Source organism: Myxine glutinosa, chromosome 6 (genome assembly GCF_964187855.1).
Source record: "Myxine glutinosa chromosome 6, kmMyxGlut1.1, whole genome shotgun sequence".
NCBI classification, from domain to species: Eukaryota; Metazoa; Chordata; class Myxini; order Myxiniformes; family Myxinidae; genus Myxine; species Myxine glutinosa.
Window position 1 is genome coordinate 16216344 of NC_136266.1, and position 15000 is coordinate 16231343.

The following is a 15000-nucleotide window of genomic DNA, read 5'->3' on the forward strand; positions in this document are numbered from 1 at the left end:
TATAGATGCCTACGAGTCTGGGAAGGGATTTTAAAAGATCTCCAAACAATTTGAAATCAATCATTCGATTTTCCGGAAGATCATCTACAAGTGGAGAAGATTCCAAACAACTGCCAACTTGTTCAGGCCAGGCCGCCCCAGCAAGTTCAGCCCGAGAGCAGACCGCAAGATGCTGAAAGAAGTCTCGAAGAACCCCAGAATGTCATCACGGGACCTACAGGTAGCTCTTGCCACTGTTGATGTCAAAGTGCACGAGTCTACCATTAGAAAGAGGCTGCACAAATTTGATCTGCATGGGAGGTGTGCCAGGAGGAAACCTTTGCTGTCCAGAAAGAACATCAGGGCAAGACTAACGTTTGCCAATGAACACCCAGGCAAAGACCAGCACTTCTGGAACTATGTGCTCTGCACAGATGAGTCAAAGGTAGAGCTATTTGGACACAGTACCAGAAGACATGTTTCATGAAAACCAAAGACAGTATTTGACCACAAGAACCTGATACCAACTGTAAAGCACGGTGGTGGAAATATTATGGTTTGGGGCAGCTTTGCTGCATCAGGGCCTGGGCAGCTCACCATCATAGAATTAGTCAGGTTCACTATGTTTTTTCGTTCAAAATCATGGTAGATTAGCAAACCTATACATTTTTGGAAACGTTATTACATGGAAAATCTGAAAATCAATGTTTACATTTGCCAATTCCGACCAATTCGATTCGACCAATTCGACCAATCGACCAATTCCATTCGACCAATTCGACCAATCGCTTCGATCGACCATTCGACCAATTCGATCGATTCGATTCGATTCGATTCATCGAATTCGATTCGATCGACCATTCATTCGACCAATTCGATTTGCCAATCAATTTGACCGACCTTTGCTTGTGTGGAACGGACTGTGAAAACGATGCGGACTATATTGTCGGATACGACACACAGGACAGTGATGACGAACTCTAAATGGCATATTCTGTAATCGTGTATGTTTGATGCCATTGACTGCCTGTGTATATTTTGTCATTGACTGCCTGTGTAGATGTGAAGTTATACTGACTGCATGTGTATATATGATTTTGCTGACTGCCTGTGTATGTTTGGTGATATGAATTATTGTGACACATTTTGATGTTATTAACTGCCTGTACAAAATGATAACATGTATTTGATCATGCAACTTATCGCGAATATAAAGACTATTTTGCAATTCAAAACCTTTGATTCGTGTCTTACCATTCCCCATAGCACTAATTTGATACTTTCATTGGATTCCTTGTCCCTGAAAATATAGGTTTAGTATATTTTAAAAAGTTTTTAGGGTAATTAGAGGCAGAAATAGAACAAAATATGTATTTTACAGTGGCCATTTTGAAAATCCAAAATGGCCGCCATACAGGTATCTCTCCAAATGTAAACATTGATTTTTAGTTTCCTTATGCTATAACCTTTCCAAAAACGTATAGGTTTGCTAATCTACCATGATTTTGAACGAAATATAATTTATTGACATAGTGAACCTGACTAAATCCACGATGAATTCTTCATTGTACCAGAGGGTGCTTGAGGATAAGGTGAGGCCATCTGTCGGAAAGTTGAAGCTCAACCGAAGGTGGACCTTGCAACATGACAATGACCCGAAACATACCAGTAAATCCACCAAGGAATGGCTGAAAAGAAAGAAATGGAGGGTTCTGGAATGGCCAAGTCAAAGCCCGGATCTAAATCCCATCGAGATGGTGTGGGGGGGACTTGAAACGAGCTGTGCATGCAAGAAACCCCTCAAACATCGCACAGCTGAAAGAATTCTGCATGGAGGAGTGGGCAAAAATTTCTCCCAGTCGATGTCAGAGACTGGTAGACAGTTATAAGAAACGCCTACTTGAGGTTGTTTCTGCCAAAGGGGGCAATACCACCGATTAGAGCCAAGGTTGTACTTACTTTTTCCACATGCGAAATTTGCATTTATGTTTATTTAAATTATACAATGGACTACAAAATGTAAATGTTTCATGATATTTGTTATATTATATCACCTTTATCTATCAATATTGTTGAAATGAGGATCAAATAGCTGTATGTTGAAATATGTTGATAAAGTCAAAACTTTACATGGGGTGTACTTACTTTTTCACGTGACTGTGTATATATATATATATATATATATATATATATATATATATATATATATATATATATATATATATATATATATTGTTACAGATACGACTTTGATGGTATGGTGGGCCGAGCGGGATGGCCGCCGTATCCGTACAAGTTACCCGATTGTGCCCGAATGTTGACTAATCGCGCTACGCTGGCTCAATAGGAAAGAGAAGACACCCGGCTGGGTTATAATGACACAATACGACACCAGGGGTTCAGTTCTCAAGTATATTCGTACGGAAAAAGGTTAGATTACAAGGACAAGAGGGAAACATAGGAAGGTGGGCACTTAAACACACTCTTATATTAACCCTAGACAGACCACAGATAAACGGGACAAGGCTCACTCACACGGGGTTTGATGGCCAGGAAAGCGGCAGTCGATGGCTCAGGTGCACCTGGCTCAGGGACAGAATCGCGTACGGTGGTGTCCAGCAGATGCGGGGAGGTCGCTCAGCGCTCGTGGGTCGCGACTTTGGTGGAGATGCCGGGGAGGTCGCTCAGCGCTCGGGAGGGTGGCGTCTTGTCCTTCCAAGCTCGGGGCGCATCTGACGTCACGTCCGGCGCGGGGCCGCGTATATCCGGCGGGGAGTCACGCCCTCGCTCGTTAGCTCCGCCCCATCTGGCATCGGCCCATGGCTTCTCATTGGGTGCGGGGGTTACCGGCTCCGCCCTTGACGAGGGGCCGACAGGGAGCCCCCTTCTGGGTAACCCCGTCGAGCACATGTTCAATGGCGGCCAACCGAGCCGGAGTGAGGACGCAAAGCCGCTGTTGTTGTGGTTGTTGTTGGAGCTTGAGATGATGGGAAGAGATGCGGGGAGGTATGGGAAGGTCCTAAACTCCTACTGGTGCCATATCATCACATTCTGGTGCAACGAAGAGTCATAATTAATGGAAACAAGTCCTTAACTGACATAGATTAAGAATAACTAGCAAGATGTCCTATAATTGTCTACGTGTGGTGCGGGGGACCTGGGCACGACATTTAATGGGGGGATGAAGGGGAAGATCGGCTCTAATGGGTGTTGTTTACAGACAATGGGACTAGGGAATGGGGTAAGGGGAGAGTTGGGGAGTATCGGAGAAGATAGGGGAATATTTACAAGCGGATATGGAGGCCAAATTCCATATTCGCAACATTGCACCCTTCTCTACCCTCGGGGCGTCCCGACCCGATAAATTTTTACCTACTTTAGTGTGGCACGCAATGTAGTTCCCTCTACTATTAACTCTACCCTGAGTGCGACAGTTTTACAGATATTCACAAATGAGTAAATATGTCCCCCTGCGACGTTGCACCCTTCTCCTCACAGAAACACACCCACAGGATAACCGAATCCGGAAAGAATTCGCAAACTACACATACAGCCGGTAGGGAGCATTATTTACAAGACTACGCTGCTATTTACACTACGATCCAGGACCTGTTTTTGGAGGAACACATGCAGATGTTATGCATAGAGAGAGCGCGCTTGCCAACATCGATACACCAACCCACGAGTGCTCTGTGGCCGACGGCCTTTAATAACGTGCAGAGCACCCTTTCCCGAGCATCAACAGCACCACCCCACCACCAATCGGTGCAGTCACCATTGTTCATTGGAATAAAAATAACTTCAACAACCCCTAACCCTGCAGGTGTCTCTTGCTCTTCTTGTGGTGCACTTGGTGTTAACTAAAAGTGGTTCACCTGTATGGCATAGGTGCCACGTTGACCCATAGGTCCATCCCCGGGTGGTGCTTGGCCGCAAACGAACTGCGGTCCATTGTGGGTGGCCACAAACATTGCGGTCCATATGGTGTACCGATCCAGGCAGCGAACAGCGAAAGTGCAGGCCCACAACTGCGCAGCCAGCACCTCTCTCTCCTCTCTCTCTACCCCAAAGCCAGATCCTCGGAGGTGGGAGACAAAAGAAGAAACAAGTGAGTAAGGTGGTAAGGGCGCAAAAGTGCACGCAATATAAGGTAATGCACACTGGGGGCACATGGGAACCAGGTGAGACAGGTACGTTCCTATCGTACGCCCCCCCCCCCACCAGGTAACCTACATGGCCCCTCCCTTACCCCTTACTGCATCCACACAACACAACACTACTCATAAACATCTACTTTACAAATCAACAAACATCCCCACTGTCTTCCCCGTTCCTCCCATATACCAAATTCGTCTTCTCTCCCTCCTAACCAATCAAATTTGCCATTTTCAACTCTCATCAAAATTTGCCATCTCCAACTGAACATCAAAATTTGCCATTACCAATTCATCATCAGTCCCTCCTAGGGAGGGAGAGATGGAATCACCCCAATGTCTCATCCACGTCGTGATGCGTCTCACCAATCCAATACAGCAATCCTTATTTCCTGCACACAGAACAAGGAAAACACAGGTGTGGAGTCATCATCATCACCTCAGGCAAGTGGCTGCGTATGGTGCGACAGGTTCATCAATCCTAACTATCTCCTAAATGACTTTAACAACTTTACACTACCCGGGGTCTTTCTCCGGCCAACCATTGGCCCTCTTACACTATTGGTTCTAAACAACCAATTCCCATTGGCCAAACTGTGGTGCCCTTCAATTTGGGGTCTCACTCCCCCGATTCATCTCCCGGTGCCCTCGTACAATTTCTGGGCTGTGGCGTGTACCTCTCCCAGTGGGTCTACCCACCTGCACACCTCCACCACTGCAGTTGCCTCCGAGCTTACCTGCTCCTTGCCCTAACCTAACTACCTGGGGAAGGCCCTCTGGCACTCTCCCCACTCGGTGCCCTCTCTGGCACTGGGCTACCCGGGTCCGTCCTCCGGATCCTCGGGCCCCATCCACAACTCTACCGGCTCCCAGAGCCCACCTGCGGCCTCACCTGGCCGACATCCTCACAGTGGTGGAGTGCCCAACCAACTACACACACTAACAGGCTACACGCCCAGCCATTTCCACAACACTAATGCACCCATCCACAACACCATTCTGCAACCCCACCACAAATGCCAATATCCAACCACAATTTACCTGCACCCTCTACCTAACACTTACACTACCCGCCCCGGGTATCCGTGATGGGGGTCCACTCTTCCCCCATCCACACCTTCGCACCATGCACACCACTCCGTACCACTTACTCCAACTTTCTCCACACACCTGTACTTGCACACCTGTGCTCTCACACCTGGTGCCACCGGCACCCTTCTCTCCCCAAGCGCATTCGCGCTGATCCACAACACTCACTACTCATACACTGCTCCACACACCTGTCCAGTTGCACACCTGTGCAATCACACCTGTTCAATTCTCACACACACAGCATCATCTCAGCTAACTACTCCCTTCTGAAACTTGCGCTTCCCAGTCGTCCCTTTAAACTATTGCGCTCCCTCGTCATTATCATCCATACTAATCTACCTGCGTCCCCACTACAGGTATCAGTCACTAACTAATCTTAACGTTACCTAATGTCAATCTTCGCTAGATCCCTACACACCATATCCTAACCCACCCGGGCTAGTTTTCACTGCCATACACCCCATAAACTATTGCTCCTTTGCCCCCCCATGGGAAGGATGGTGGATTTGCCATCCCACTACATCGGGGGTCTCTCACTACCAATTTCGCACATCAAATTGCAACAAATTAAAAATTTGCCAATCACTGCCCATCATCTGCCAATCACTACTGCCAATCCCTTGCCAATCATCAAATTTTGCTTTTCTCTAATTTTGGGTCCAAAACACTAACCTCATCACCCAGTCTACTCACTAATACCTCTCGGTGCGCCAATCCCTGTCCAAAGCCCGGCTTCGTAAAGCCAAGCAATGGATGCTGGTTGTTTTGTGCCAGCGGCTGGATGCGTCCGGCACTCGGTGCAGGGACGGGGGCTTACCCGTGCCGAGATCCCACGCACCACCTCGGCGTGGAGCCATCCAATGTCCCGATCTCGACCTGCCGGCACGTCTCAACAAAACGTGGTCGCCATAACGACCCTTCCTATCGGGCTGCCAGCTCCGCCTAGTGGAGCCTGGACGCGGCCGTTCAAAGCGAGGCCCGGCACGCACCGAGGGCCTGCTTCGGCTAAAAGTCGCTCTAACCTCTAACCCGTGTAACGTCGATGCTTCACCTGGACGCTTACACCCCGCAGCCCGTTCCTTGCTCACACATCCAGCTGTGCCCATGCTCCTCGTACCTTTCCTTACACACCCAGGTACCCTCATTCCACTCACAGCCTTGGTCACACACCTGACCACCGAACACTTTGGCACACATTCGTTGGTCGCACACCTCACCAATACACCGCTTCGCACCCCCTCCTCGGTCACCTCCTCTGTGACAATCACAGGTGTGCCCTCATTCGCACACCCAACCACGTGCCTCACCACCAACTCCAGCGTGCATTCCCACTCACGCTCTACCATTCCAGGTGTGCATCCTTCCATCCCAGGTGTACATCCTCGCTCACCTGTCACAACTAACTCACGCTCCATGTCACTCTCACTACTTTCACCTCCATTCCTGACAGCGCACTCACCCTTACTCTTGACAGCGCACTCTTTCCCCATGCACCTGTCCGTCACACACCTTCCTCGCGCACACTCTCCCGTCACACCCTCTGTAACACTCACCACAGGTGTGCATTCTTCCTTGCCTTTGACAGCGCACTCTTTCCCCATGCACCTGTCCGTCACACACCTTCCTCGCGCACACTCTCCCGTCACACCCTCTGTAACACTCACCACAGGTGTGCATTCTTCCTTGCCTTTGACAGCGCACTCTTTCCCCATGCACCTGTCCGTCACACACCTTCCTCGCGCACACTCTCCCGTCACACCCTCTGTAACACTCACCACAGGTGTGCATTCTTCCTTGCCTTTGACAGCGCACTCTTTCCCCATGCACCTGTCCGTCACACACCTTCCTCGCGCACACTCTCCCGTCACATCCTCTGTAACACTCACCACACCGCGCTTCCATGTGCCCCCTCGCACACGCGCTACGACCGACTCACTCTCGCCAGCACCCTCACTCCTTGGCACGCACTTTTTCCTCACACACCCCAGAGTCGGACTTTCTCGCACACCTCCTCTTTCGCACACCAGACCTGTCGCACACTTCACCAACGGCCTCTCACGAACACCCGGGTCCATCTCGACCCCCAAGCTTATTAAATCCCCTGGCGCATCATACGCACGACCATATTGGTCACCACTTACACCGGGTCCTCTTCCTCTTCGCTTCTCCTCCATCACCTGCGAATCCCTCATCCGGTTAATGAGCACATCATCACGATCCAAACACAGACTTTGGACCAATTCTTTTATCTCCTCCTTTATCTCCTTCTTATCCCCTCTCCGTCGCTTCTTAATTTCACTCATCCCTTCTTCCACTTCTTCTAATTTGTGCTTCACCTCTTTTATTCCCCGGTACGTCTCCTCAAGCTCGTCCTCCAAGGCTACCTTGACCGTTTCCATGTGCGTCCTCACCTGCCGGTCCTTCGTCTCCATAACCTCTATCACCTCGTCCAGCCTCGTTGTCAGTCCCTCACGTACCATCTGACATTCCCTCTTTGTCGCTATCAAGTCATTTTTTATGTCGTTTTGTGTCGCTTTTAACCCCCCTAATACCGCAGTGTTCCTTTGAACCTGCTCCACTAACTCCGTCTGTCCCACCGTCAGCTGCTCCACCTCCTGCGTCAGGTCCTCTATGCCCCCTTGTAACTTTACAGTCCCCTTTCTCACCTCCTTTTCCATGTGCTCCTTACAGTGCCTCACCTCCTCGCGCACTCCTCCGACCTCCTCACTCACTCCTCTTCTGATCTCCTCTCCCATCACTTGCATCTCCTGCCCAGATGCCACCCTCATCTGCTCCATTTCCTCCCTGTGAGCATCCAGTTTGGTTTCTACCCCCATTCTGACCCCCTCTATCTGCTGCTCCATTTGTTTAACTTCCCTTTCCGCTTGGTCCCTCATGTCCCTCAATTTGCCTTCCATACTGTTTTCTAACCCCTCTAACCCATTTTTCACTCCCTCTATCTGATTCTCCTGGGCAGCCATTCTATTTTCTACCCCCGTTAACCCATGTTTCACCTCTTTTATCCCGTTGTCTAACCCCTCAAAATTATTGTCTAACTTCCCAATTTTCTTGTCTAACTCCTCAAAATTATTGTCTAACTTCTCACCGGTACCCCTCATTTGGCCCTCTAATCGCCCACTATCAACCCTCATTTGCTCACTCTGAGCATCCATCCGGTTCCCCATTACCCCCATTTGGCCCTCTATTCGTTCCATAAGGGCCCTCATTTGCAACATAAAAAGGTTCGGATCCACCAGGGGCGCTGCCACGGTCACGGGCGCGGTGACCAGCGAGGCGCCATTTTGCGCGTCTGCTACCCTCGCTGCTTCGCTCTCCTCACGTCCCTCAATTTGGTCCTGGACCGACCCTGCCTCACTCTCCCCTACCGGACCCCAGCTGTCTTGATCCGCCATAGCGCGACTTTCAAAATTCGGGTTTTTATTATATATTTTTTTTTTTTTTTGTAAAACACAATCAAATTTCGCTGTTATAATTTCGAGCGCGTAAACGCGCTCCGGGTCCAATCTCACTCCTCGACACCAATTGTTACAGATACGACTTTGATGGTATGGTGGGCCGAGCGGGATGGCCGCCGTATCCGTACAAGTTACCCGATTGTGCCCGAATGTTGACTAATCGCGCTACGCTGGCTCAATAGGAAAGAGAAGACACCCGGCTGGGTTATAATGACACAATACGACACCAGGGGTTCAGTTCTCAAGTATATTCGTACGGAAAAAGGTTAGATTACAAGGACAAGAGGGAAACATAGGAAGGTGGGCACTTAAACACACTCTTATATTAACCCTAGACAGACCACAGATAAACGGGACAAGGCTCACTCACACGGGGTTTGATGGCCAGGAAAGCGGCAGTCGATGGCTCAGGTGCACCTGGCTCAGGGACAGAATCGCGTACGATGGTGTCCAGCAGATGCGGGGAGGTCGCTCAGCGCTCGTGGGTCGCGACTTTGGTGGAGATGCCGGGGAGGTCGCTCAGCGCTCGGGAGGGTGGCGTCTTGTCCTTCCAAGCTCGGGGCGCATCTGACGTCACGTCCGGCGCGGGGCCGCGTATATCCGGCGGGGAGTCACGCCCTCGCTCGTTAGCTCCGCCCCATCTGGCATCGGCCCATGGCTTCTCATTGGGTGCGGGGGTTACCGGCTCCGCCCTTGACGAGGGGCCGACAGGGAGCCCCCTTCTGGGTAACCCCGTCGAGCACATGTTCAATGGCGGCCAACCGAGCCGGAGTGAGGACGCAAAGCCGCTGTTGTTGTGGTTGTTGTTGGAGCTTGAGATGATGGGAAGAGATGCGGGGAGGTATGGGAAGGTCCTAAACTCCTACTGGTGCCATATCATCACATTCTGGTGCAACGAAGAGTCATAATTAATGGAAACAAGTCCTTAACTGACATAGATTAAGAATAACTAGCAAGATGTCCTATAATTGTCTACGTGTGGTGCGGGGGACCTGGGCACGACATTTAATGGGGGGATGAAGGGGAAGATCGGCTCTAATGGGTGTTGTTTACAGACAATGGGACTAGGGAATGGGGTAAGGGGAGAGTTGGGGAGTATCGGAGAAGATAGGGGAATATTTACAAGCGGATATGGAGGCCAAATTCCATATTCGCAACAATATATATATATATATATATGTATGTATGTATGTATGTATGTATGTATGTATGTATGTATGTATGTATGTATGTATGTATGTATGTATGTATGTATGTATGTATGTATGTATACCCAGGGTTGGTGCAGCACAGGCCTGGTGTGATACTGGCTAGTGGGGCACAGGGCTGGTGTGGCTCACTGCTTCCTCAGTGCATATTTAACAAGACGACTTACACTGACATTTTCTCTGATACAAGTATAATCTAACCTTCACGGTCACGTGGTCCATGCTATTCTTACCACAGTCTCGTTATGGACACCTCCCTCCCCCCTACCCCCCAAACCCCGCTCCCTCTCTTTCCACGTAACGATATTTTAATTGAATTGCCGACCAGCACGGTCATATGTTACCATTGTTTGAAGGACGTTTGAAGTGTTTGTTAACACAGCCCTTGAATTGTGTGAGACAGAGCATTTACAAGGATGACCTGAACTGGATGAAAGGTTTGGGCTGCATCGTGTGCGACACTCCAGAATACCTGCGTGCTAGAGATGCCAACGCATACCAAAGCAATGTGAGGAAAGCTTTGCGATTGGTCCTTTTTTCCTTTCTTTTTCTTTTTTTTACCGCAGAAAATAAATACTGGAGTTTATATTTCTTCTTTTATGGCAGGAAAAGTACCGCATGGCGGCAAAGGCTCAGCTCGGCCAATTTACCGTCATCACGGACACTCCTGCCTACTTGACGGCACAACAGAGCGCATCTCAGTTGAGTGATGTGAGTCTCACCTTTTAGTTTAATGCTGCACACCCGATAAACAATTCTTTCAGATGACAGATTCTGCAGGTGCCCATATCATTATTGTGTCGTTTCAGATTAACTACAAGAAAGCATACAACCTTGACAAAGGCCATTACACTTCTGTCCTGGACTCTTTGAACAACGTACACGTGGCCCAATTGCAGAAGCTCTTCAGCAATGTAAGAATTATAATTAATTAATTAATTAATTACATCATTTTACAAAAGTGCTGATTCGTCTGACATCATCGATAGTGCAAACTAACGTATCATCTTCTCAATTTTCAGAATTTGTACAAAGATGCTTGGGAGAAATTAAAAGCCACAGGATATTCAATTCCTTTGGATTCCAAGGATATCGAACTTGCAAGGTCTATTAAAAACATCTTGAGCCAGGTGGGTTTTATTATATCCTGTTATTTAACTAATAATTTATTAACTGAATCTTTGTGACGAGGCCATAACCTGAGAGTTTGGGTTCATGTGACTCGGCTGTGTATGTCATGTGTCTCGGTTCATGTCACTAGGCCATGGGGCACACTCTGGATTTGTACGACTAGCTAGGTCTGTTGGTCTATATATGTCTGCAACACTTGGACATAGACTGTGTTTGGGACCAGTGCAATAGGATCTATCATTTGTGTAACTTTATGATCTATCATTTGTGAGTTTAGGCCCATTTGTGTAACTGGTCACAGTTTTGAAAGTCTAAGGTCCGTTTTAAACTGACAAGAAAGTGACGTGTGCTTCGGCTATGTATGTGTCTGTACGTACTGGACACAGAGGAAATACAAGGAGGAGTATGAACGTATTAAGATGCACTTCTGCCAACCGAAGAGCATAGAAGATGACATCAGGATGAAGAACGCGGCCCATGCAGGAAATCTCAGCAGCAATGTAAGGACGGCCAGAAAAGTCCAAAAACTTACCTTTGATCTGAAATATTTATTTCTTCATTCAATATACCTTGTGAAATCATTCTGACCCTTGGGCTATATTTCCCCAAAATATGTTCAGCTGGTGTACAGGGCCACCTACCACAGGGAAAAGGACAAATACCATCTAATGCCGGACATGCTGGAGATCGTAGCGGCTAAGAAGGGCCAGCAGCTCATCAGTGACTTGGAGTACAAGACCATACCGCACACCTGGTCCTCCCAGCCCAATGTTTCAGAACTGTTCCGGCACCAACAGCTACAGGAGCAGAACAGTGATGTGAGTGCTGGCTCATTGCTCATGGGAAGTTTTACCTTACCAAAAATGCAAAGCTACCTGAAACCATCAATTAATTGTGCACAAATCCACGACCAAAAATGCAAAGCTACCTGAAACCATTAATTAATTGTGCACAAATCCATGACCAAAAATGCAAAGCTACCTGAAACCATTAATTAATTGTGCACAAATCCACTACCAAAAATGCAAAGCTACCTGAAACCATTAATTAATTGTGCACAAATCTACTCACAAAAATGCAGAGGTACCTGAAACCATTAATTAATTGTGCACAAATCTACAACCAAAAATGCAAAGGTACCTGAAACCATTAATTAATTGTGCACAAATCCACTACCAAAAATGCAAAGGTACCTGAAACCATTAATTAATTGTGCACAAATCCACTGCCAAAAATGCAAAGCTACCTGAAACCATTAATTAATTGTGCACAAATCTACTCCCAAAAATGCAAAGCTACCTGAAACCATTAATTAATTGTGCACAAATCTACCACCAAAAACGCAAAGGTACCTGAAACCATTAATTAATTGTGCACAAATCTACTACCAAAAATGCAAAGCTACCTGAAACCATTAATTAATTGTGCACAAATCTACTACCAAAAATGCAAAGCTACCTGAAACCGTTAATTAATTTTGCACAAATCCACTACCAAAAATGCAAAGCTACCTGAAACCATTAATTAATTGTGCACAAATCTACTCCCAAAAATGCAAAGCTACATGAAACCATTAATTAATTGTGCACAAATCCACTACCAAAAATGCAAAGCTACCTGAAACCATTAATTAATTGTGCACAAATCTACTCCCAAAAATGCAAGGCTACCTGAAACAATTAATTAATTGTGCACAAATCCACGACCAAAAATGCAAAGCTACCTGAAACCATTCATTAATTACTTGTGCACAAATCCACTCCCAAAAATGCAAAGCTACCTGAAACCATTAATTAATTGTGCACAAATCCACTCCCAAAAATGCAAAGCTACCTGAAACCATTAATGAATTGTGCACAAATTTACGACCAAAAATGCAGAGCGACCTGAAACCATTAATTAATTGTGCACAAATCTACGACCAAAAATGCAAAGCTACCTGAAACCATTAATTAATTGTGCACAAATCTACTACCAAAAATGCAAAGGTACCTGAAACCATTAATTAATTGTGCACAAATTTACTACCAAAAATGCAAAGCTACCTGAAACCATTAATTAATTGTGCACAAATTTACGACCAAAAATGCAAAGCTACCTGAAACAATTAATTGTGCACAAATCCACTTCCAAAAATGCAGAGCTACCTGAAACCATTAATTAATTGTGCACAAATCTACTCCCAAAAATGCAAAGCTACCTGAAACCATTAATTAATTGTGCACAAATCTACTACCAAAAATGCAAAGGTACCTGAAACCATTAATTAATTGTGCACAAATCTACTACCAAAAATGCAAAGCTACCTGAAACCATTAATTAATTGTGGACAAATCCACTACCAAAAATGCAAAGCTACCTGAAACCATTAATTAATTTTGTACAAATCCACTACCAAAAATGCAAAGCTACCTGAAACCATTAATTAATTGTGCACAAATCCACGACCAAAAATGCAAAGCTACCTGAAACCATTCATTAATTACTTGTGCACAAATCCACTTCCAAAAATGCAATGGTACCTGAAACCATTAATTAATTGTGCACAAATTTACGACCAAAAATGCAAAGCTACCTGAAACCATTAATTAATTGTGCACAAATTTATGACCAAAAGTGCAAAGCTACTTGAAACCATTAATTAATTGTGCACAAATCTACTGCCAAAAATGCAAAGGTACCTGAAACCATTAATTAATTGTGCACAAATTTACGAGCAAAAATGCAAAGCTACCTGAAGCCATTAATTAATTGTGCACAAATCTACTCCCAAAAATGCAAGGCTACCTGAAACCATTAATTAATTGTGCACAAATCCACTCCCAAAAATGCAGAGCTACCTGAAACCATTAATTAATTGTGCACAAATCCACTACCAAAAATGCAAAGGTACCTGAAACCATTAATTAATTGTGCACAAATCTACTACCAAAAATGCAAGGCTACCTGAAACAATTAATTGTGCACAAATCCACTACCAAAAATGCAAAGGTACCTGAAACCATTAATTAATTGTGCACAAATCGACTACCAAAAATGCAAGGCTACCTGAAACCATTAATTAATTGTGCACAAATTTACGACCAAAAATGCAAAGCTACCTGAAACCATTAATTAATTGTGCACAAATCTACTCCCAAAAATGCAAAGCTACCTGAAACCATTATTTAATTGTGCACAAATTTACTGCCAAAAATGCAAAGCTACCTGAAACCATTAATTAATTGTGCACAAATCCACTACCAAAAATGCAAAGGTACCTGAAACCATTAATTAATTGTGCACAAATCCACTACCAAAAATGTAGAGCTACCTGAAACCATTAATTAATTGTGCACAAATCTACTACCAAAAATGCAAAGCTACCTGAAACCATTAATTAATTGTGCACAAATCTACGACCAAAAATGCAAAGCTACTTGAAACCATTAATTAATTGTGCACAAATCTACTACCAAAAATGCAAAGGTACCTGAAACCATTAATTAATTGTGCACAAATTTACTACCAAAAATGCAAAGGTACCTGAAACCATTAATTAATTGTGCACAAATTTACTACCAAAAATGCAGAGCTACCTGAAACAATTAATTAATTGTGCACAAATCCACTACCAAAAATGCAAAGGTACCTGAAACAATTAATTAATTGTGCACAAATTTACGACCAAAAATGCAAAGCTACCTGAAACCATTAATTAATTGTGCACAAATCTACTCCCAAAAATGCAAGGCTACCTGAAACCATTAATTAATTGTGCACAAATCCACTCCCAAAAATGCAGAGCTACCTGAAACCATTAATTAATTGTGCACAAATCCACGACCAAAAATGCAAAGGTACCTGAAACCATTAATTAATTGTGCACAAATCTACTACCAAAAATGCAAAGGTACCTGAAACCATTAATTAATTGTGCACAAATCTACTACCAAAAATGCAAGGCTACCTGAAACAATT

General features: G+C 45.6%; 1 protein-coding gene across 1 annotated transcript in view; it reads left to right on the forward strand.

The window, feature by feature from the left end:
• LOC137429336 (nebulin-like) overlaps positions 1-15000 on the forward strand; it is a 289229-nt gene that overhangs the window by 200949 nt on the left and 73280 nt on the right. The window contains exons 95-100 of the mRNA XM_078779632.1: positions 10313-10417; positions 10516-10620; positions 10719-10823; positions 10932-11039; positions 11427-11540; positions 11661-11858. Of these exons, the coding sequence (XP_078635758.1) occupies positions 10313-10417; positions 10516-10620; positions 10719-10823; positions 10932-11039; positions 11427-11540; positions 11661-11858 (735 nt within the window). The remainder of the gene's footprint in view (positions 1-10312; positions 10418-10515; positions 10621-10718; positions 10824-10931; positions 11040-11426; positions 11541-11660; positions 11859-15000) is intronic.